The sequence below is a fragment of the Pteropus alecto genome, unplaced genomic scaffold, assembly GCF_000325575.1.
Source record: "Pteropus alecto unplaced genomic scaffold, ASM32557v1 scaffold39, whole genome shotgun sequence".
In the NCBI taxonomy this organism is placed as follows: domain Eukaryota; kingdom Metazoa; phylum Chordata; class Mammalia; order Chiroptera; family Pteropodidae; genus Pteropus; species Pteropus alecto.
Genome location: NW_006443568.1, coordinates 7888988 through 7914268, shown reverse-complemented (window position 1 = coordinate 7914268; position 25281 = coordinate 7888988). Strand labels below are relative to the sequence as shown.

The 25281-nt window shown below is 36.4% G+C and overlaps 2 protein-coding genes, 1 long non-coding RNA gene and 1 pseudogene across 10 annotated transcripts in view; 2 read left to right on the top strand and 2 right to left on the bottom strand.

The window, feature by feature from the left end:
* Positions 1–789: 789 nt before the first annotated feature.
* MED18 (mediator complex subunit 18) lies at positions 790–5856 on the top strand. 4 transcript variants are annotated; one of them, XM_015598873.2, is made up of 3 exons: positions 790–893; positions 1619–1758; positions 4943–5856. In XM_015598873.2, exons 2-3 carry the CDS (start codon positions 1686–1688, stop codon positions 5494–5496), a joined length of 627 nt encoding a protein of 208 aa, XP_015454359.1. In that variant the 5' UTR covers positions 790–893; positions 1619–1685; the 3' UTR covers positions 5497–5856. The 4 variants fall into 4 exon arrangements, with proteins under 4 accessions (XP_015454359.1, XP_015454357.1, XP_015454358.1 ...); XM_015598871.2 differs by having other exon boundaries at positions 841–965; XM_015598872.2 differs by having other exon boundaries at positions 855–1019.
* Positions 5333–24882, bottom strand: LOC107196573. Its single transcript, XR_001518012.2, has 3 exons — positions 24391–24882; positions 22412–22447; positions 5333–5463 (listed from the first exon to the last, which is right to left on the bottom strand). It is a non-coding gene; the product is annotated as an uncharacterized LOC107196573 (long non-coding RNA).
* Positions 14677–14795, bottom strand: LOC112472985 (annotated as a pseudogene).
* The window catches only part of PHACTR4 (phosphatase and actin regulator 4), a 76410-nt gene continuing 75999 nt past the window's right edge, over positions 24871–25281 (top strand). For 2 of the 5 annotated variants that reach the window (XM_025041468.1, XM_025041467.1), the window contains exon 1: positions 24871–25095. The gene's annotated coding sequence lies outside the window, so the exon portion shown is untranslated. The remainder of the gene's footprint in view (positions 25096–25281) is intronic. The other 3 variants (XM_025041463.1, XM_025041461.1, XM_025041464.1) reach the window with 2 other exon arrangements.

The window sequence follows — 25281 nt, the reverse complement described above, 5'->3', positions numbered from 1 at the left end:
AGCAGTTATAAAATAGGCATAGGGATATAAAGTATAGCATAAGGAATATAGTCAATATTATAATAATAACTATATATGGTGTCAGACAGTACTAGCTTTATCAGCAGGATCACTTCATAAGTGATAAAAATGTCTAATCGCTGTTATACACCTAGAACTAATATAATATTGTATGCCAACTGAAAAGTGAATTATTTAAAAATTTTTTGATATTCTGCTTATGAATTTTTTTTGTAAATTTGTAAATCATTGCATTAAAATATCATTTATCTTACTGATTTTTTCTGTCCCTTTTTAAAATTTTTGTTCCAGGCAAGTGCCTCATTCACTTAACTTAGTCCCCACTTTGTCAGCACCTTACATACCTGACACATAAGCAGGGTTCAATAAATATTCATTGAACTTACTTATCTCCCTATATTTTTAAATTTAAGTAAAATATACACAGTAAACAAATATTAAGCGTATTGCTGAACTCCTTGTTCAGAACATTATGTAAGCGGTAAAGGGTGACTTTCCTTTTCAAATCGTGTACCTAATAAAAAGAAGTCTTTTATAGATCTCTCCTCTTTTTTTTCTGTGCAGCTCTTTTCCCCAGGCTCTCTCCTTCCCTGTCAGTTCCAACTGACAAATTTCCTAGACAAAAATATCTTCAGGTGGTCGAATTTGAAAAAACAATATTTTCCTGAAGGACAGCCTTTGACGTCAAGGGCCCCCACCTCCTGTAACTTTCAGAAGAGCGCTTCAAAGGAGGCCGCCATCTTCCAAACAGCGGTACCGCATCTCGCGCATGCGTTTCTGCTTGTCAGAGAAAGAGCTATTTTTAAGCCCTCTCGGCATCCTTACGTTGCGGAGCGTTGGTGACGTAGGCTTCTTGCCGGAAGCAAGAAGAGGTAGAAGTGTTACACTGCTCTGGGTGATTTAACTTTAGGGCTGGGGGCTAATTGCTGCTCAAAAGCTCCGAGGTGCGTGAGTGGACCAAATTCTCCGCTTTGCGAGAAGTTAGGGCGTGCGCGGAGGTGTGTTTTTAGTGTAAGTGGGCACGTGTTCTCGCTGCCGGTTTAGGAGGACCTAAACCATCATCTTACCTTCACGCTTTTCCTGGCTCACTTTAAAACACTTTTTTTCAGAAAAGCGAAACGCCTAGAATTTAGTCCGATACAGGCTCTGCCACCGACTTGCTGTGTGTCCTTGGGGTCCTCATCACTTCTCAATATCCTTATCTATAAATTGAAGGGTAGACAAGTTTCTTAAGTCTCCACTCAGTTCTGAGTGTTATTGCATAGCTATTATGTTACCTGAGTCAGAAAGCCTTGGGGGTTAAATATCGTTGACTCCATTTTATAAGAAAGACGTTGAATCCCAAGGTGAGAGATTTGATGACTTCCTTAAGATTGAAAAGAAAACTTTTAGAGGTTTCAGACCTTGAAACTAGAAGATAATGTTGTAATTCCATGATGAGGTCTCCTTTGTGTATTTCTGTATCATTAGTTCCTGAAACTAGCGTATAGGAGTCAAAAAATATTGAATGGACCAATGAATCTTGAGGTCAAGGCCAAGGACACAAGCAGATCCGGTGCCTCTATCTCTTGATATATTAAGTGTAATTCTTCTCCAGGTGTATCCTGTGCTTGATTGGGGACCCCGAATCCAGTCTGTTAAGTTCTTCAACTTAATTAGACGCCATGGAGGCACCTCCTGTCACCATGATGCCTGTCACCGGGGGCACCATAAACATGATGGAGTACCTGCTGCAGGGTAAGTGAACCACGGAGCCTGGATTACCTGTTTTCCTCTTTTTTCTATTGGTCTGTGGAGCTGAGAGGCTGTTATACAAAGGCAGCCAGCATAACTTCTGGCACCCAATAGACAACAAGTTAAATTTTTACTTTTACTTTTAATTATGGTCACAAACACATAACATTAAATTTTACCATCTTAAACATTTTTAAGTGTACAGTTCAGTAATGTTATGTATATTCACATCGTTGTATAGCCGATCTCTGGAACTTTTTCGTTTTGCAAAACTGAAGTGCTACACCCATTAAAAACTAATTCTCCTTTCTCCTGCCTCTGCCTTTGGCAACTACATTCTGATTTCGACTACTTTAGATACTTCATATGAGTGGAATCATATAACTTTTGTCTTTTTATGACTGGCTTATTTCACTTAGCATAATGTACTCAGGGTTCATCCATATTGTAGCACACAACAAGATCCCCTTTTTTAAGGCTGAATAATGTTCTATTATATATATATATACACACACACCACATTTCTGTATCTTTTTATCTGTCAGTGGACATTTGGTTTGCTTTTACCTCTTGGTTATTGTGAATAATGCTGCAGTCAATATGGATATGCAAATATCTCTTCAGATCCTGCTTTGAATTCTTCTGGATACATATCCAGAAGTGGGATTACTAGAGCATATGGTAATTCTATGATACTGTTATTAGCTCCATCTTATAGATCAGGAAGCACAGGTAAAATAACTATCCCAGGTGAGAAAACTCAAGACCCAGAAAGGGTAACAATTTTCAGGAGGTCATATAATGTTTAGTGAAAGAGTTTAGGCTTTAATTCAGATCATTCATAGTATCTTCATGTGAACAAAATAGGATTATTCACTTTTATTCCTCAAGCTGCTCCCTCCTTTAGTCATTTCTCATTTCAGTTAGTGCCATTTTCATTCACCAGTTGCTAAAGCCAAGCATTCAGGAGTCAATCTCCATTTTTTACTTTACCCCACATCTAGTCCATTTCTAAGACCTAGCCATTTTACTTCCCAATTATATATTTTAAATATGTCTTTTCTCCACCTGAATCCCTTAACTGAACTACTTTAGCAGCCTCATACTTAATACATTGCTTCCACTTTTGATCATGTCTCTTCTCACACAACAATTTTTTAAAAAATAGTTTTATTATTAAAAAATTCAGACATAAAGAAAATAGAGACTAATATAGTGGACACTCCATTTCTATCATTTAGATTCCAGTTTCTATCATTTTGCCATATTTGCTTCATCTTTTTTCTTTTATCATTTTTAAAGAAAATTTTAGATCTCATAACATTTTACCCCTGTGCACTTCAGTACACATCTCTAAAAAAAGGATATTTTCCTTCACAACCCCAACACCATCATTATTGTTTTTAAAAATTCTATATTAATATCATCTACTACCTAGTCCATATTCAAAAGTTTCCCCTCAATTATCCCAAAAATGTGTTTTGTAACCAGTATACAATCAAGTTTCATGGATTATATTTGATAATTGTGTCTCTTAAGTCTCTTTTAATTTGGACCAGTCTACCCTCACCCCCACTTTTTTTTCCCATGACCATGTCTTATTGAAGAGTCTATACCAGTTTCTATGGAATGATCTTTTTAAAATGTAAATCTATTTATGTCTTTTCCTATTGTGTGGAGAATAAAATATGGAGCTAATAGCTGCCCAATGACTTTAGAATAAAATACAAGGTCACTATATTAGTCTCTCTTTTCTTTATGTTTGTATATAAGGCCTACGTGCTTTGTCCTATGCCAAATCCTCATTTCATTCTCTTCTATCTTGCTCACTACACTTCAGCCATACTCCTTGAATTCCCCGGGCCCTTTCCTGCTTCCACGCTTTTGCACTTAACGATCCCTTTAACCCCAGTACTTTTTCCGGCTCTTCAAATAATCATCTCATTTTCATCCTTCTGGTCTCAGCTCAGTTGTCATTCCATTAGAGAGATCTTTTCTTGACTACTCTAACCCCTCTGAGAGGTCTCTTCTCTACCCCCATCAGTTGCTGTCTATCCCATCTGCCTTTGATTTCCTTATATGTCTATTTGTTTACTTATTTTTTGCTTCCCCCACTAAACTGTAGTCTCTGTGAGGTCAGGGCCTCTTCTTATCATAATGCCTGCCACAGCATTCAATAAGTATATGCTGAGTGAACCAACTCATAAAACTCATCAAATGTGAACAGACACATTCTTGACACTGTCCTGAATATAGGATACAATACATTGAATGTAGGACTTGTTCCTTGCTCCTATGATCTGTCCTATGATTGCTGGGACCTGCTCTCTTGCTTTTCTTTCAACATTACCTATTTCCAAAAATTTAGTCAAGTGAGTCCCACTATCAGTATTTCCCATTGTTAAATAATACACTCTTATTTACTTTAACAGATTTATTCAATAAATATTTGAATATGTTCCTACCATTGGAATGTCAGCAATGGAGGAAGAAAGATGACTAAAACTCAATACATAATTAATATATTGAAGATTGACTAAAACATAGAGGTGATAATGCTAAAGAAAAATAAAACAGGGAAGAGGAGAGGTTGGAGGATGACATACTATTTTCTTTAGGGTGATCAGAAAGACCTCTCTGATAAAGTGACGCTTGAGCAAACATCTGAAGAAAGTGACTGGTTGAGATATGCAGATATCTGAGAGAAGCATAGGGATTGAGGGAAGGGGTACTTTGTCAAATATTTGACATTTTCAGGAAAAAGCAGGAAGATCACCGTGGCTGGAGAGCATGATATAAGGGAGGATAGTGGAAGGAAATAATATTGGATGGGTAGCAGAGACCACAACATATAGGGCCTTATAGACAATGTTAAAGACTTTGGGATTTGTTCTGAATGACATGGGAAGCCACTGGTAGGTTCTGAGCAGAGGAGTGTCATTATCAGTTGTATAGAGAAAAAAGGAAAATATCAACAGCTTGATTTAATGGAACACATAGAGATGAAGATGTCTGTGAGGCTTCCAAGTGGAGAAGTTGAGTGAACGGTTGTGTGAGTCTGTAGTCTGGGTTTTTCACTTAAGTTTTTTTCTTTTCTTTTTTTTTCACTTAAGTTTTTTTCAATCTTTTGCTAATTCCATTACCCAAAATGAAAGGTGGAATTCAAGAGTGCTTTTTCTTTCTTCAGGAAGTGTTTTAGATCACAGTTTGGAAAGCCTCATCCACCGCCTTCGTGGTTTGTGTGACAACATGGAGCCTGAGACTTTCCTTGACCATGAGATGGTATTCCTCCTTAAGGGTCAGCAGGCCAGTCCATTTGTTCTAAGGGCACGGCGCTCTATGGATAGGGCAGGGGCACCCTGGCATCTGCGCTACTTAGGACAGCCTGAAATGGGAGACAAGAACCGCCATGCTTTGGTGCGAAACTGCGTGGACATTGCAACATCTGAGAACCTCACTGACTTCCTGATGGAAATGGGCTTCCGCATGGACCATGAGTTTGTTGCCAAGGGACACTTGTTCCGTAAGGGCATCATGAAGATTATGGTGTACAAGATCTTCCGCATCCTTGTGCCAGGGAACACAGACAGCACTGAGGCCTTGTCACTCTCCTTTCTTGTGGAATTAAGTGTTGTTGCACCAGCTGGGCAGGACATGGTATCTGATGACATGAGGAACTTTGCAGAGCAGCTGAAACCTCTGGTTCACCTAGAGAAAATAGACCCCAAAAGGCTCATGTGACTAAGACAGTCTGTCCAGAGTTTGGGCCTATCATCTGTTACAAAAAAGCAGACATTGTAAATGCCCCATTTCACCACTACTGGCCAAGCAGTCTTCTCCCAAGAAGGAGGACAGTGAAAACTTAATTGGTTCTTTTCATTGTTTTCCTCACGTGGCAAGTTTATTTTTGTATCAGCTTTTCTAAATTACGGCACAAGAAAACATGGAGAATCTGCATAATCCTTCTGCATAAAGAAAGAAATGGGTATAAATTAGCTTCTGGAAAGAAAAATCTCTTAATCATTTTGCAATTGATGCATAAGATTTGTAAAATAAGACTGTGAGCTCATATTGTGTGGTAATAAAGGTTATGAAAAGAAATGTCTGTATTTCTGACTCTACCCCATTACCCTGCTAATTTGGGATGGATTCATACAAATCGGAGCAAAAAAGTGAGTTTTTAGTTTTAATTTTGATAGAGGTGATAGTTTTTACTTTTCATAAAAGTAGCATTTGTTGAAAAATTTTAAAATATAGACAAAAATAAAAATAACCTGTACTCTTATTATTCAAAGAGATGTACTATTTCTATTTTGGTATATATCCTTCTAGTATTTATTTTTGTAAATTTATATATATGATATAAAAATATTCTGTATATATTGGTTTGTAACCTCTTGTTTATTATTAACATCTTTCTAGGACATTAGGCTACTGTGTCCTATAAAAACAGAAGACTCATTTTTTGAGTTCTTAATATGTATCAGTGCTATCCTGAGTGCCTTTGGTGTGTTCATTTAATCCTCACAACTGGCCCATTTTGTTAACAGGGAAACTGAAGTGCAGAGATTAATTAGCTGTTCCTGGGCTATACAGCTACTAATTAGCAGAGCCAGTATTTATTGAGAATTATAATTACTATTTGTATAACATCGTATGGATTTTCTATAATTTAATTGATTCTCCTACTTTGGGATTATTAGTTTGATCCCAATTGTTTGTTTTTATAAACAATCCTGCAGTGTTAGTGCTTTTAATTAAATCTTCATTGATATCTATGCCTATTTTTTAGGATAAATTCCAGGGAACTACTGAGTCAAAGAGTCTGCGCTATTTTAAGACTTCTGCCATGCATTGTCAAATGCCTTCCAGAAATGTCCTGATTTTCTCTCCTACCAGCTGTAGTTGAGATTTCCAACACTTGCCAGAACTGAGTGTGACCCTGAAATCTTGTTTTTCCCATTTGATGATGAACGATAACTAGTGTTAATTTTCTTTTTAAAGTATTCATCAGTGAGGTTTAAATTTTTTATGTTTATTGGACATTTTTCTCTTATGTAAATTCCCTTCATTGTTTATTTTTATTAATTTGTAAGGAGATTTTATAGAATTTTTCTCATCATTTGACTTTCAATAGATTTTTTTTTTTAAGTGACAGTTCTTAGTGGGATATATATTGGCTTTTAATACTTAAAGAGTTTTCATATACTGGAGAGAGTTTGGCTTGCTAAAATAAAAAATAGGTTACTCAAAACTTTCATTTTCTTCTGGAACTTCCACTTAGATAACGCCCCCAGTTGAGCTGCATTTGGACAAATCATTCTTCTCTTTGGACCTCAGTTTGCCACTGTTAGGATGCTTTGAACTACAAGTAATAGAAACCCTATCCAAAGCTGCCTTAAACAGTAAAGATGGTATCTCATCTAATGATAAGTTCTAAGATGGGGTGTTTGCCAAATTGGTTAACTAGCTCATCATTTCTCTGGCTCTGAGATCCTTTTCTTGGCTTTCCCCTGAATGTTGTCGAGATAGCTTTTCCCCCCATCAGTTGCAGATTGCGTAAGTTGGTAAATCTTGTTTCTTTCACAGTATATCGGTATAATGACTCCAGCAAAGTCTTTTCTTGTTTTGTACTCCTCCCCTTTATTCCTAAACTCTATTCTCATTCCCTCTATCCTATAAGCACCCATTCTGATATGTTCAATGTATGTCTTTGGTGCCCGTCTTGTAAAACATGTAGAGTTATGTGAATATGTTCAATATATTGTGCTATAAATGTTCCTTTTTAAAATGAACATTGCTTTTGTGAATGCCCTTATTGCTATATATGAACCTAACTCATAACTTCCAACTCGCATATACTCTCATATTAACAGTAATGTTAACACTTAAATAGTGCTTAACTCTGTGGCAGGTACTTTAAATATTTTAACTTATGTACTTCTCTCAACCACCATACAAGGTAGATGTTACTATTCTCATTTCACAGATGAGCAAGAGACAGAGGTTACTCAAATTTTCTACTTCCGTTCTTCAAAGTCAGAACTAGTAATTGGTGTAGGCTGAATTTCAACTCAGGCAGTCTAGCTCCAGAATCTAGGCATATAAATGCTGTTTTACTCATTTAGTCACGATAGAAACCTAGATTACCTTCACCTCTCTATTACCATAAAAATGCTAAAATAAGCAAATTTGTAAATTGATGTGAATATTCCCTTGAGCTATCTATCTACAGGCATGTTGAATTTTGCTAAATATTGCCAGATTGCTTTTCAGAATGATTGTAGTATTCACATTCCTATAGCCAGTGCACGAGAACTCATCCACATCATCACCAGTCTTTGGCATTATACATCTTCCTAATTTTTGCCAGTTTGATGGATGGAAAGTGGCAGCTCTTGATTTTTTTGTTTGTTTGTTTTTTATTGTGGTATAATTGACATACAATATTATATTGGTTTCAGGTTACAGCATCATGATCCAGCATTTGTATGCATCACACAATGATCATAAGTCTAGTTATCCTGTCACCATATAAAGTTAATACAATATTATTGACTATTGTCCTTATGCTGTACATTATATCCCCATGACTTAATTCATTTTAAAACTGGAATTTGTTTTTGATCCCCTTTACTCTTGATCCCCTTTACCTATTTCACCTACCCCAAAGCTCTTGGTTGTTTTGATTTGCATTTCTCTGATTATAAATTAAATTTGAGCCCTTTTAAAAAAATTTTTTTGAGCCCTTTTTTTATGTGCTTTTTTGTATATGAAATTGTATAGACTACTTAGTATGTGAAACTAAGGTATCTATATCCTTTGTCTGTTTTTCTAATTGCTTTCCTGTCATTGATTTATAGGAATCCTTTGTATATTCTAGACATTAATCCTCTGTTAGTTTTAAACATTGCAAATACCTTCTCCCAATATCTATTTATATATCCTTTGCCTACTTTTTTCTACTTGATTTCATGTCTTGTTGGTTTATAGGAATTGTGTGTATTCTCGATATTCTTCCTTGTTTATTTTAAACATTGTAGATAACTTCTCCCATTCTGTTACCTTCCTGTTAACTTTGAGATGTCATTAATTAAGCAGATGTCTTAAATTTTGGCCTTATGATTTAGTCTTATTTAAGAAGTCATTAGCTGTAGGTAACTTAGATTTTCCTGTATTCGTTTTATAGTTTTAACTTTCACATATAGGCCTTTAATCCCTCTGGAGTCCACCTTTAACATAGTTTCAAGTAAAAATTCAGTTTTTTCTACATATGGTAAATTAGTTTTTCAATCACTATCTGAAAAACAAACTTTCTAGTGTTTTGTGATGTCACTTTTATCACATATTAGGTTCCCATGGATATACTTTATTTCTAAGCTCTCTATTCTATTCCATTGGTCTCTTTGTTTCATTGCCAGCAACACAATGTTTTTTATTACTGTGGCTTTGTGGTAGAGCCAGTTCTACCAGTAAGGCAGGTATTATTTCCCCCTCAAAATAGACTTAGCTTTCATGGACTTTTATTCTTTCATATTCATTTTAGAGTGTTTTAGTTTCTCAACATTATTAGACTTTTTATTGGAATTTCATTGAAAAGGGATAGATTAATTTGGGGGAGAACTGACATCTTTGACTAGAACACTGCCTCCCCAGAATTCAGTGTGGTAAGCTTCCTTCACCCCTAACATGTCAAGGAAGCCTTCCCTGACCATCCGAAATTAAGTAGCACACTCACCACCCATCACTCTCTGTCTTATTAAATCTTCTTCATAACATTTGTTACTAAACGACTTTATTTATTGACTGCTTCTCTACAAAAATGTAAGATTCATGAGGAGAGGTGCTCTGTTTTGTTCTCTGCTATACTCCTAAGACCCAAAACAATGCTTGGCCCATGGTAGTCACTCTGAATATTTAACGAATGAATAAATTTTTACACTACTGAGATTATCCCGATTATATTTATTCTGGTGTTCTTATATCCCTTAAAAGAGTTTAAATTTTTCTTGATAAACTTCCAAAGCATAGCTTTTAGGCCAATTACTATATGTCAGGAGTCAACAAATTATACCTGTGCACATCAGCCTGCTGTCTGTTTTTGTAAGTAAAGTTTTATTGAAACATCCATATTCATTTATTTAAATATTGTCTACTGCTGCTTTTGAACTACAATGACAGAGCTGAGTAGCTGCAACAGAGACCATGTGACCCACAAAGCAGAAACTTTGCCGTCTTGTCCTTTACAGAAAAAGTTTGCTGATCTTTACTCTAGACTATCATTTAGTTGCTACTATAGATTGTGTTATACTTTTATTACATTATTAGGTAGTTATTCCTGGTATGGAAGAACACTTGATTTTTTAAAGATAATTTTTATTCTTGCAAACTTGATTAATAATTTTTATAGGTCTGATAGTTTGCCTGCTGATTATGTTGTATTTTCCATATAGACTATCATGTCATTGACAAGAATGGTAAGCAGGAAGAGTACAAATATCTTTTACCTTTTTCTTGTCTAAAAGAATTGGGCAGAATCTCAAATACTCTAGATAACACTAGTGGTAATAATAAGCATTCATGACTTAGTCCTGATCTTAATGTATTTGCATCAGGTTCCTCTTATTAAGTAAGAAAAAAATTATGTGATCTTTACCCTTTGGTCCATTAATGTGGTGAATTGTATTGACAGATTTTCTGTTGAACCATCCTTGTATTCCTGGGATAATTCCTATGCATTATGATATTATCTTTTAAATACACTGTTAGACTTGAGTACCTATTATTTTGTTTTGGATATTTGCATTGTAGACTACCTTAATTGCCATCCAGAGACCTATGCAATGAGACTACTCCCTATTTTTCCAACCTCTCTGCTGGAACTACAATCTAAGCACTGTGCTAGATGCTGGGTTATAGCAATGGCTAAGATACAGACCCTATCTTTAATAACCCCCATTATTATAGCAGAAACAGACATTTATACAGTTTGTAGTCATAAAAGCTATGTGAACAAAGGGCTCCTTCCCAAAACAAATGAATCTTTAGCACTGGCCAAACAGGTCTCCTTCCTTTTCCTTGTCTATAATTCACTCCTCTTGCTTATGTATTATCTTTCTTAATACCATTTCACCTTTGCCTTTTCCATCCCTCTCTATGTGACGCCTACAATACCAAAAAGCAAGATTAAACAATGGAAAGCATGTAACATAGTGGTTAAGGGCTGAGGCTTGAGAGACAAATAGGTTCTAATTCTAGTCATACCATTGACTAGCTATGTGACCTTGGACATATTGCATCACCTCCCGAATAATCGATTTCCTCATCAGTCAAATTGAGAATAATAATACCTTCATCATGTAGAGGATATGATGCACTAACCTGTGTAAAGTCTTTCAACATAAGGCCTAACAAGTCACCAGGATTTTCCCTTTCTGTCCTACTATGATTATTCCTGGACCACAAGAAGGTCACAAAGTCTCTTTCCTCTGACCTCTGACATTTGATGGCAGCTGAGTGCATCACTTGTTTCACATTTCCTCGTGTTCCCTATACAGTAATTCTTTCTATCTTGGCTTCTAGTGCTATCATTTAATAGCTGTTGGTGTCTTGGACAAATTATTTAAACTCTCAGAATGTCTATTTTCTCATCTTTAAAACAATTATAGTTATAATATCTACTTCACAAAGTCGTCATATGAATGAAATGATCAGTATACATAAAGACCTAGCAGAGTGCTTGATACATAAGTGCTTAATACTTGTTAGCCATTTTCAATTTTAGCCTTATTAACAAGACTGTATGCTTCTTAAGGAAGGGAACAGCAGAGCCTGGAGTCGAGTTCAAACTGAACTCCACCACAAATACATTGCACAAGCTGGGTAAACCTCTCTAGGCCTTAGTGTTCTTATCTACAAAATGGCAATGATAATAGAACCCAGTTCCTAGAGATTGTAGGTACTAAATGAGATATTCCACTTATTTAGCCTTTAGCACAGTACCTGGCATAAATATTGATTCACTGCCAGGTGCTGCGCTAAATGTTTTATTTAACTTTGTTCTAAATGTTTCATTTCTATGAACCCTATAACCCCTTCCTAGTTTAGTGTTATTCATATAATAACCTTTCAAATATTCATTGAATCAATGAGTGAGTGAATTAGTGAATGCTGAGTTGTAGACCACAAGAATCTTGCCTGTGTAAGTGTCTTTGTCCCAGGTTAACATTCCTCATTCCTCTGGGATGAGTTAGTGTGTAAGCTATTAGATTCAGCATCTATGAAAAGCTAGAGGAGATTATGGAAAGAGGGAGTTTTTAACCGCTGGCTTTTTCACTCTAGAGAAATCACTCATTCTTTAGTGCTCTAATTTATTTGTCAGAACTGGTAAAAAGAATTTTTTTTAATTATTGCAGGCAAAAGTGTTAAAATTCACAACATTTAAGGTCATAGAGAAAATGGAGAAAGGAATACTGTTTTAGAGGGAATAAAAATCGATGCAACTGTTTTTAAGGGCATTTAGCCTAAAGAAATAATTAAGGAAGCACAAAGATGTAATATAAGGCTGGTCATTTTAGTGATGGGTATAACAGCAAAAAATAGAAATAATCTAGATGTCTTATTAAAGGAGACGAAATAATTAAATGATACTTCATCCGTTCAATGAGATATGTTGCAGCCATTTAACAACATCTGTAGAAATAAATTTAATGACATGGAAAAACATTCCAGATAGTTAATTTATGAACTTTGTGAACTTAGGCAAATTACTTAACTTCTCTGCCTCAGTTTCCTTATCATTAAATGATAATACTAATATTGCCTTCCTTATAGAGTTATCATGATGATTAAATGAGTTATTATGTGTAAAAATATTTGGAATCCTACCTGGCCCATGGTAAACATTATATAGATATAAGCTGTAATTATTATGTGAAAAAGAAAATTTCAAAACTATGTGTATGTTATACTATTTTTTATAAAACATGTACATAAAGAAAATGGTATGAAAGTAAATACTTCAAAATGTTCGTAGTTATTGCTTGGTATTGGAAAAATGCTGCACTTTTTATAATTTTTGTCTATTTTTTTTATAATGAATGTATATTTCTGGTATAATTTAAAAATAATAATAAATTCAAAACAAAACAAAACAGAAAAAGATTATTGCTTTAGTAGGGGAGTAAGGGTATCTAGAATTTCCCACCCTACCTATGCCCTGATTCTTTGCTAGTGTGGCCTGTGTGAGAGTGGGAAGCAGGGGCCAGTCTTCTCCACACACTTTAAACTGTATCTCCCCTTTTCAAAGAGGAGAAGCTCCCACATCCAGGATGTCCTTAGGCAGTGACAGGTTCTTAGCAGCATGGGGCCCAACAATATAAAGCCAACACTGAACTCTAGAGGGTGACAGGATGTGAGTCATCACATTAACATTTTGTCAAGTTGACTACAATTGTTTCTCTGTTTTTCCTTGGAGGTGTGAATGTGAGGTGATGAGATTAATTTAAAAAAACAAATATGTCTAAAGATAAACATCTAAATGAGTGGTTCCCTTCAAAGTACTTATTTTGAAAAATCATACACTCATTTACAAATTTTTACCATGCAAATAATTTTTTTTTTTATTTTTCAGGAGCAATGAGGGAAGTCAAAATCGGTTTGTATGAAATATTTTTCTAGTTCCTAATTTACTAAAATTGTGATACCAAATGTTTTTTTTAGACGCAGTGAAATGGGTATTCAGTGAAAACCTATTGGAAAGCAGTTTGGAAATAAATATCGAGAACAATCAAATCTTTATACGCTTTGACCCAACATTCCTCTTCTGCTAATCCAGGCTAAGGAAATAAGCTAAAGTATGGAAAAAGCTACATATTGCACATAATAGAAAACTTGAAGTTAATAATACTGTATTGCATACTTGAAAGTTGCTAAGAAAGTAGATTTTAAAAGTTCTCATTGCAAGAAAAAAATTGTAAATGTATGGTAACGGATGTTAACTACACTTATTGTGGTGATCATTTTGCAATATATACAAATATTGAATCATGTTGTACACCTGAAATTAATAAAATTTTAAAAAATAAACTTGAAACAACCTAAATGTTTAGCAAAAGAGAAGTGATTAAGTATAAATTCTAGCACATTAATTAAAATTATCATGAGACCTCCACAGCAACATGAAAATATGCTTATGATAGCATGTTATAAATTATATATACACAATTACTACTATTTTTAAAATAGTAGTGGGGGAGGAAGGTGTCATAGGCCCTGTAGTCATTTCTGAATTGAGCATCTCAAAAATGTTTTGGAGAGTAGAAACATCCCTCGAATAAGTGTACTGCCTCCAAGGTGATGACAACTTTGAAGTAAATAATATTCGTTTGTATGTACAAGGTGTGTCTTTTTTTTAAAGAATCAGTCTTAAAACTGACCTTGGGCCCACTCCTGAAATTCAGTCCTTATTAGATACGTATGATGAGGTAGGTAGCCTATAGGTAATAATCATCGCTACCACTTATTAAGCACTTACTATATTCTGAGTGCTGTGCTAAAAAACACTCTGCAAAAACTATCTATCAAATTTTAAACTCTCTCAATGTAAATCCTGGATACCTAAGGAATTATAGACAATAAAACTGTATTATAAACATTAAACTTGATAAGAAATTAGATCTTAATTGTTCCCAACACTAGAAGAATGATAACTGTGAGAAGGTGGAGGAGTTAGTTAATGCTACAGTGGCAATCACATTGCAATATAAATGTATCAAATCGATATTTTGTACACCTTAAACTTACACCATAAGTCAAATATATCTTTTTTTTTTTTTAGGCGAGGCAACCCTTGGTTGACCGCACAGATTGCAAGGACCTTGTCATCTTACAATCCCTTAGTTTTTTTGTATTTATTTTTTATACCTACAGCACCTGGTCTTCCTAGATGATCTCCCATCCAAGTACTGAACAGGCCCGACCCTGCTCAGCTTCCAAGATCAGATGGAATCGGGCTTGTTCAGGGTGGCATGGCCGTAGACAAGTCAAATATATCTTAATAAAATTAAAAAAAAAAAAAAAAAAAACCCTTACAAAGAAATTTTGAGATAGATATTATTATCCTCATTATACTGATAAAAAAACTGAGCCTCACGAAGAAACACGGCCAAACACCTGCAAGAGGCTGACTTCAGACATATCCTCTCAAGATTCAACTGCTGTGCTGTATGGCTTACTATTTGCATTTTTATTTGAGGGGCTTGTATTGATGAGGAAGAGAAAAGAATGCATGGAAAAGACAGTCTGATGTCTCACTGATATTAGTCCCACTGCCCAGCCTTGAGGATCTGTCTGTATCTGAGTCCTATAGAAAGAGAGAGGCTGGAGTGTTCTGATGTTTTGCAGGGGTGAGTCTTAATGAGAGTCTATTCTCACTCACTGTGCTGGGTACAGAGTGGACCTTTTTAATCTGGAAACTTATGGGAAATATTCTTCAATTATTTTATGATTTCCTCAACTTCTTAAAATATTCTCTATTTATGGAACTTACATTCTGTTGTACTTCCTTGACTGGTCCTTTAATTTTTCGATCTTTTTTTCCTCCTGTTTTCCATATCTGTCTTTTTGCTCTACTTCCTAGGACATTTCCTCAACTTTATCTTCCAATCTTTCTGTTGGACCATGACTTCTGCTTTCATGTTTTTTCATTTCAAAAAAATGTGTTTCCCTTCTGAATATTCTTTTGTTTCCTGCTGTCATTCCTTATATTTAGGTATCATTTCTTTTCTTTAAGGATATGCATGATAGTTTTAAAAGTTTACCCTGCATTGTCTCGATTTGTTTGTTTTGGTCTTTTTCTTTCCTGCTAGAGGAAAGCCTCACATCTGGTTATCCTTGTCTTTCTGCTTACAAATAAAAGTGGGGGATTAAACGCTGATTGGAAGCTCTGTGCATGAAGATGGAAGCCATTGACCATGAGGTCATGTGTCTATGAGCCAATGACCATGAGGCACCATTAGCTGAAAGAGCTCAATGCCATTATCTTTTTGTTTTTCCAATTCTAAAATTTTCTGATTTTCTCTATATTGATGTTTCTAAATGCAACATACAAAACAGTAGTTACCAGTGATTTTTTTAAAACTTAACATATTATTCAGTCCATTCAATAGAATTTAAGTCAGGAGCAGCTAAATAGAAGAGATGCATAGGAGAAGGAGGATTCAGAGCTTCCTTGCTCTGTCCAGGGGTCCCATCTTGACAGCACTATCTCAGTGGCATTATCTTTATGTCTTTCATATTGGGCCTTGTTTTCTCCATAAAAGACTCATCTGCCCAGAGGATAAATGTCGGCTACCAGCGTTCTGGAAGCAGAGTGTGGGAAAGGTCCACTGATTACCCTTTTTTGGGAGGATGATGCCCTTAACTGTACCTAGCGACCATTATTCCAGAGAGTGTCTGTTTTACTCTCTCAAGAGAATAAACCTCCATACTTCTGCTGAGGCGGAGAGCAGGCAGTCACCTAGAGGGTATAGTGAGAGAAGGGAACCAGGGCTTCAACCAGTCCTTATTTTAGCTGCTCTTCACCCCATCCTAGGGTGATCACGGGTATGTTAACTCCTGTACATATCATGCTTCTCAGCTTTCTCCAGTTTCTGGTCCAGGACTCAGCATTCTTGGGTCTGCCAAGCCAATTATTATTCATTCATCTGCTTTCCACCTGCAAACTTCTGTTGTATTTACTGCCCCTTCTCTCTTTCCTTATGCTTTAAAACAATCCTTTCCTGCAGTTTTAGTGGGATTGGGAGGAGAGGAAGTGGATAGGAAAATTACATGAGAAATTACAGCCATTGTCTTTATCCAGAACTCTTTAGTTGTTTTTTATGGGATCATACTATATTCTACTACTTACAGATAGGTAAATTACTTGGATTCTCTATGCATCAATTTTTTCATCAGCAAAGTCTCAGAAATGATGGTACCTACCTTATGCTAGTGTGAGGATTAAGCAAAATGCCATATTTAATTGTTTATAAGAAACACATTTCTCTACATTTTTTTAATCTCTAAAATCAGAATGTTTAGTACAGGTCCAAGTATGTTGTAAACATTCAATAAATAATATCTTAGATTCAGTGAAATTCGATAATACATATAATGCACTTTGAAGAGTGTCTGAAACAAGGTGTAATAAATGTTGAAAATAGGATTATTATGCATACTAAACCATACTTAACATTCTGAAACCTGCTTATTCTACTTAATACAATCTTGTGTCCATTATGCTATATCGGTAGATGTACATCTAGCTTACACTCTTTAAAGTTACATGGTATTCTATAGAATAGATGTACCATTTAATCATTCTTCCATTGGTAGACATTTATTTTTCAAAATTTTCTCTGAAGTACTGACAGTGGACACCCTAGTAATTCATTCTTATACACTTGTGCTAGTATTTCTGTAAGAGAAAAACTGAGAAGTGGAATCACTATATCACACTTGCTATATGTCTAATAGGAATTTCCAGAGTGAAAGAGGCATGTGAGTGTTTAGTAAGGATCCTGATTTAGGCAGGCAATATGTAATTATTGAAAGCACACTAGACTTGAAGACAGGAGACCTAAATCCCAGAGGTGGCTCTACCATTTATCTTGGGAAATATTGTTCAAAAATATGTACTGAATTCTGCCTATTCTGTGCCAGGCATAGGAATACAGAAATGAATAAGACATAGTCCTTACCCTCAAGAAATTTATAGTAATTGATGGGGAAATGGACATGTAAACAAATGTGACTTGCTCATTGTGTGACCTTGGGAAGTTGCTTACCCTTCTGAACATCTGTCTCTTTTTCTGTAAAATAGATAATAGTCCTTATACCGCAGGGTTATCATGAAGATTAAATGAAATAATGTATGAGAAGTGCCCTGCACATAGTACACACTCAATGAATGGAAGTAGTTATTATTGTTTTAGTGATAAGATAATTATAATAATTTGTTATAGTTGCTGTGATAGAAGATCTATATCTCTGAACTCTTTCTAAAGTATGAAATGAATTCTTGGACAATCATATAGTATACAAAAAGTGGCACTCCATAATAGTCTTTTTTTGCATTTTTACATTGAGATGAAGGTGAAAATGTACACATCATATGTTTGAACACAAGAGCGATCTTCCTGGTCCATGTGTCACAGAGCCAATTTCGGGCACTTCTTTAGCTATACAGATTTCTCCTCTGGCCATATCTGAATATCTGGAATGAAGCTGCATACCTCCCTGCCCACAGCCATAAGTAATCGTGGAGACAGGATGTTCATATGGCCCAGGGCTGATGGCTGCCTCCTGCAGGGGATTTTTTTCTCCCAGCTTAATAAGCACAGCTTACTTCCCATCCTTAATGGGGTTGCTTATTTGCTTGACATTGACTTTTGTGAAATAGTTTTTCTTTCCCACATAGATAAAAAAACAAGAATTGAAGTGTATCTTGATACCAAAAATTCTGAGCTTTAATTACTAATTAAATTTAAAGATAATTCCAGAGGCAAATTTAAGCAGAATTAAGTGATAGAAAATAATAGTATAAATATTTTGGGTGGACTCTCTGTTTTAGGGATTAACTAATATGTAATTACTAGAGACATTGTTGGGGTTTTTCTCCTCATTTCTTTACTTCCCTGGAGGGTTTTTAAAGCACTGATATTTGTTTCTCCTGTCTGGATGTGTATCTGGCTATGCAGATCATTCCACATTTCCCTGGTTTTCACTAGCTGATTCTCCTTGCAGATATAGTGTGGTGCAATGGTCTAGAGCTCAAGTTTTGGAGTCAGGCAGACCTGGGTTTGAATTCCGGCTCTTCTGTTTACTAGCTCTGGGATCTCAGGCAAAAATCTCTGAAGCTCATTTTTCTCATTTGTAAAATGGCAATATTAGTATCATTAATACTATGATACAGAATGAACATGAGTTAAAAGAACGGGGTTAAAATAGATAAGAAATGTAAACTGCTCAACAGAGTCTCACAGTATATGCTTTTTAGTTTTTAGTTATGATGACGATCATGTTCATCATACTTTCATTAAAGCATCTCATACAGTGCTTGGCACATGGTTGACGCTCAAAACTTGGTAGCTATTATAATAAGTTACTTATAGTTCCTAACTGCCAGGATTATGGCTCTATTTTTTAATTTTTAAAATTTTTTTAGCGATGAAAACAATCATTAGCCTAGTACTTAGGGACTTGTTTCATTCCTCTAACTCTGACAGCATCTGGCACCATCCTATCATATAGTAAGCACTCAATACACAGCTGTTGAATATTCAATTAAATGGAACATCTTTTCAGACTTTAGCGCAAGAGCTGTGTCACTAAATAGCTGTCATTCCAAAACTGATAGCCAACCCTGACACAGACATGTTTGCATAGTTCGTAAGCCATGATTTCAACTTCCTGCATTGCAGATGTCTCAGTTAATAGTCCATTCCATTCACATGACCCTTAGAAAAAAAGGACAAACTAATAGAAATATCTGCTAAGAAATATTTTAGAAGCTAAGAGAATGAGTTTTGGTCTAGGTATAGATCCAGGCTTACATCCTGGCTCCAGCATGGCCTAGTGAGTCAGTTGCTTAATCTCACTCAGAACATCCATCTTCTCATTTGTGAAAAGGGAATATTCATAGCCTCTATCTCATTTGGTTATTGTGAGAATAGTCACTTCTTTCAGAAAGCTTCCCTGCTGCTGTAGTAGATCGTGTTCACTCTTATATTCTCCCTATAGTAACTGCCAATTACCCTGTGTAATTACTTCTTCGACTACTCACTTCCTTTCTGGACTGTGAACTCCCACAGGACAGAGATGTTAACTGTCTCATTGATCCCTGTATCCTTAGTGCGAACAGTCCCTTGGTACATAATATTTTGGGTGGACTATATTTGTTAACTGAGTGAAATAATAAGATAATAACACACATAAATACAGAGCCTAACATTTAGCAAGCTCTCAATAAATAGGGTATATTATCATTAACAACATTGTATTGATGCTGAGTTTATCCACCTTGAGAAAAATAATATGGTAAGAGGAATGACAAATTAGAGACAGGTATTGTGAATCTAGCTCTGTTTCTCATTTGTTATATGTCCTTGGCCAAATCCTTATTGTTCTCATTTTTCCACTGTTAAAATGAACGTAAAACATTCACCCTGGGGTCCAACTTAACTTGGTTCTTATAAAGTCTGCCCTTTGCCAAACTGCACCTGATGTGCTATCCTGTGTTTTCCCAGAGTTTTTAGAAATTTAGATCCTTTACTGCCCTAGTACTCTACTATCTCAGCTGCTGATTGTTGACTTTTGACCCTCTTCCATTCTGTCTTTGTCTAGCTATTCAGTTTGTTACACCAATTGCTATCTCCTAGCTTCCAGACTTGAACTACACTCATCCTCATGGTACAGTCCAAAATCCTTAAGGTGCTGACTGGAGCCTCATCTTCCCACCTTCCGCTTGCTCACTGTGCTCCAGCCACCAGGCTTTCCTGAAGTTACTAGGAGGCACGAGCGTCCCTGATTCAGGGCCTGGTCTCTTTTCTTGGAGCACTGTCTCCCTCTCTTTATCAGGCTAACCTCTATTCAACCTTCATGTCTCAACTTTAACATCACTTCCTCAGGGAGCATTATTTGGCTTTCTTGGAAGAAATTAGGTTTCATTGTTACATGCCATCTTCCTTGTAGATCTGGTGTGATACATTGTCAGAGCTTCACATTTTAAAAGAGAAGTTAAGAATCTGGATTAAATGTGAAATTTCTGTTTTTAATGATGGCAGGTAATTTTAAAATTATAAAATACTGAGGGCTGAACCAAAATATTTGTAGGTTAGTGATCGCCTGTGGCCTGCCTGTTTGTAACCTGAGTTGTCCAACCTTTGGCTATAATTGGCAACTATTGCTATGTTAATCATCATTCAATTTGTTAACTGTCCACTCAATGAGCTTGGTGCTTTACATAGATGATTTCATATAATATCCAAAACTACTTGTGAGGTTATGTAAGGTTCAGAGAGGTTAAGACACTTGCCCAAGTTTACAAGCCTCAAGTGGTAGAGCCAGGTGTTCAAGGTCTTTCCACTGGACTACTGTGTGTCAAGGTACAATCGTCAGTTCAGAATGGGAGAGGCTTCTGAAGTTCTGCCTAACGACAATTACTAATATTTGTTGTGTGCTCACTATGTGCCAGGCATTGTGCTAAGCACTTTACGTGATCTGATTCAATCCTCCCAACATACAAAGGAGCTACTGTTATCATCCCCATTTTAAAGATAAGGAAACAGAAGTATAGAACAGGTATCTGATTTACCCAAGGTAAAGACAGGATTCAAACCCAGACAATCTGATGCCACACTCTCCAAACACCAATAGATTCAAGCTGGGGGAAAAGGGAAGAATTCATGTTACTCTTTCTCCAATCCAAAGCCCCACAGAGGACTCAATTCCGAGAGGTGCTGAGAGATGTGGCCTGCAGGTGGCAGCAACATTAAGTCTCTAAATTGTGTAATGTTCAAACTATCTTGAGGGAGTTTTACACAGTCAGATTCACTTATTTGCATATTATTCTCTGATTGGCCCAACTAATTATTTGCCAGTTAATTGGACTTGGTTCTCAGCCCAGGGAGAACTGCCAGGCTTATACAGCCATTTACAACTGTGATAGAAGAGAGCCTACAGGATTTGAAACTATGATGAAGTCTGTGAAGTCTTCCAGTCCAACAACCATCATGGTGATTTTCTCTGTGTTTGGTGGAACAGTGTTTCAGTAGACCCCCCAACACTTTTTGAGTTCTTAGCTTAAAAAAAAAAAATCCCTGTTTTGTTGCTGTTTCTAAGGTCCCATAAGGTATAATTTTAAGGAAAAATTCAATAACACGAAAGAGTACACAGCGTAGTTAGTCTCTCTATCAAGCTTACCCCAAGTCACACTATTTTCCCACCCTCGATGGAAGCTGTGTATCCTTCCAGGTATAGACTATGGATATAAAAGTATATGCATATATCCTTCTAAAGAAATAAATGATAACCTAAAACTATAAACTTCTATAAGAAAATTTAGAGGGAAATGTTTGTGATCTCATGTTAGGCAAAGATTTCTTAGATGACATGATTCACAGGAGAAAAAAGGACAAATTGAATTTAATCAAAAATTTAAATTCTGCTCTGAAAGATACTGTTTAAGAGAATGAAAAGAAAAACTACAAACCAAGAGAAAACATTTGCAAATCACATATCTGATAAAGGTCTTGTACTTAGAATATATAAAAAAACTCATAACTCATTAATAATAAGAAAACAACCCTGTAAAAAAATGGGCACAAGACTAGTACAGATACTTCACAAAAGAAAATCTATAAATGGCAAATCAGCACAGGAAAAGAGGCTGAATATTATTAGTCATTAGGGAAAAGTACATTTCATTGAGATATCACTACACACATATAGGAATAGCTAAAAACAAAAAATATTTTTTAAAAATCTGACAATATCAAATGCTGGTAAGCATACAGAGCAACTGAATCTTTCATTCTTGATGGTGGAAATTCAAAATGTTGTAGCCATTTTGGAAGAGTTTGGATTTTTTAAAAATAAGTTTAGAATGTATACTTACCACAAAACTCAGCAATTCCCACTCTTAAGTATTTGCCTAAAAGAAATAAAAACTTATGTTTCTACAAAAATCTGTACACAAATGTTTATAGTAGCTTTATTCACAGACGACAAAAACTGGAAACAATTCCAATGTCTTAAACTGAATGCTGAAACAAACTATGGTACACCTATAAAATGAAATACTACTCAGCAATAAAAAGAAACAAACTACTGATACGTGCAACAATATGAATGAATTTCACATGCATTATTCTAATTTAAAGTAGCCAGATTAAAAAAGCTACATACTTTTCTATTTCATTTGTATGACTTTCTGGAAAAAAAAAAAAAAAACTACAGAAACAGAAAACAGATCTGTGAATGCCATTATTGGGGGAGAAGAGTTTATCATAAAAAATAGCATGAGAAAATACTTGGGGCTAATGGATAATTTAGATTATTATGGTGGTGGTTATACAAGTGTATGCATTTGACTCATAGAACTGAACACCAAAAAGAATAAAATTTACTGTATGTAAAACAAAAAATACTTTGAAAAACAAAATCCAATACTTCCTCCCCTCACCCTCACCACAAAAGTCATTGATTTCAGGTTGGCATAAAAGCAATTGTTGATACAAATGAATTACTGTTTTCCTTACAAAAGAAAAACAAAGAAGGTAGCCTATTTTGTGCACTGCTCTGCTCCATGCTTTCTCTTAAATAGAGAACTATCTCATGCATATAGAAAAATAGAAATTTATATAACAAACATCTAAGTACTTTTCACCAACTTTATCAAACCTTCACATTTTGCCTTATTTTCTTACAATTTTTTTCAAGAGATAAAATGACAAAGATACGTTTTAAACCCCAGTGTATCCCTCCTTTCACTCATTCCCTTTCCTCTCTTCAGAAGAAATTCCTTGCCTGAAGATTTTATTTCCACACGATTTTATATTTTCACTATGTATGTATGCATCCTTAAACAGTAGTGTTGTCTGTCATGTTTTAAATTTTTATATACACGATATCAAGCTGTGTATACCCTTGTGCAACATTTTTTCTCAATATTTTATCCATGCTTTAGTTTATTCACATTAACTGTTTCGTAGTATTCTATATCACAGACTACTTGCCCATCTCCAATAGATAGCTATTTAGATTGTCTCCTTTATTATTTGTTTGCTATTTTAAACAGTGCTACAATGAACATCCTCATAGCTGCAGCCTGTGTCTACATTTATGGTTGGAAAGTTGGAAGCTTAAAAAAAGATAGATGAAAACTAACATTACCCACCATAACAGTTATTGTTTATCAAGCATTGAATATATATCTAATACAAGTATTGGGTACTTTATGTATTACTTTAATTCTCACACCAACTTATATATTAGATATTATAATGTTTCCCACTGTACAAGGAGGAAACAATCTTAACAAGTTTTAAAAATTTAGCCAAGGGCACACAGATAGGAAGTGGCAGATAGTTTTGTTGCCAAAGCCTCTGCTCTTAACATCATACTCCAGCAGTGCCCGTAACCCCCAAATCCAGACATAGTAATGGTTTAAATAGTCTTTACTGTTAATTGGTCTCTCAGAAGACAAGAGAGACCTGGCCCAGGCCACTTTCCATTTTAAAAATTATATGGAGGGTATAATATATATGCAAAAAAGTATAGATAAGTGTAGAAAAGTATACACATCCCAATTGCTGAATTTCTACAAACTGAATATACCCAATGGACCCTGTAATAAATCTAACTGAAAGTAACCACACAGGGTGATCTGATCATAGATTCCTAATTGGGCAGGTCATGGTGGGTTGTCAGTGCTTCAGGCCTGTACCTTCCCTAGTTAAGAGGTTATCTTTGCCTCAAGCAAGCCCTGTCCATTGTTTTTGTGAATCTAGGTTAACATACTTTTGAGATGCCTGATTTTCATACTCCTGGAAAGTGTACCAACCTTCAATACAGCACATAATCTTGTTAACTAACCTGAATGCAATCATAGATTTCCCCGCCTTTCTCCTGGAGGCCTGAAACAGACTTGAGAGAGATGGTGGCTTCCTCTAGGTGAAGGTAGTGGAGAAAATGGAAGGAGCTATTTGGGATGTAAAAGAACTGGACTTAAGCGGCTTAAGTCTGTGTCAAGAATGATTCCTGAGTTTGTCTTCACTCACAAAATTGAATTTTGCACTTCAATTGGCCCTCAATAGTTTTTCTTTTAGGGGAGATTGTAGCTGAAATTCGGCCACACAGGAACTCAACAATTTTTTGAAACAACACACTTGCATCCGCTCCCTCCTCAGGCACTGACTGGTGCTCAGTATTTGAACTCTGTCCTCCCAAGTCCAAAGACCTTTGTCCCGCTCAGTACCGCCCAGGAGAGGTGGCCAAGTTCTACTCCTACTCGCGGGGTTCCAACAGCCGGGCGGCGCATGCCTGGAAAGGCCGTGTGGGGCCCACCGCCCGCGGAGATTCCCGCCATTTTGTCCGTCCCGCGGCACAGCCTGCGCGGCCCGGGGGGACTACAAGTTCCGTGAGGCCCCGCGGCGGCGCTTCCTACCCCTTACAGTCTGGCCCGCTCCCTCTCCCCCTCTCCCGGGGGCCGAAGGCTCTGGCTGCCGCTGGTGGCCGGCGGGCCATGTAGGATTTCCGGGGGAAACTACTGTGGAGGCTGAGGCGGCGGCGGCGACTCGGGTGAGTTCGGCGAGCGAGAGAAAGTGAGCGGGGAGTGTGCGAGGTCCGACCGCTGGCGCCTTTTAGGTTCGGGCCACGTTCTTGGTTCCGCCAGGGGGTCGCAGTCCGGGGGAGGGAAATGGCTCTGGCCGTGGTCGCCTCGGCCCAGGGCGGGCCGGGGCTGCCGCCTCCGCCGCCGCCCCCCTC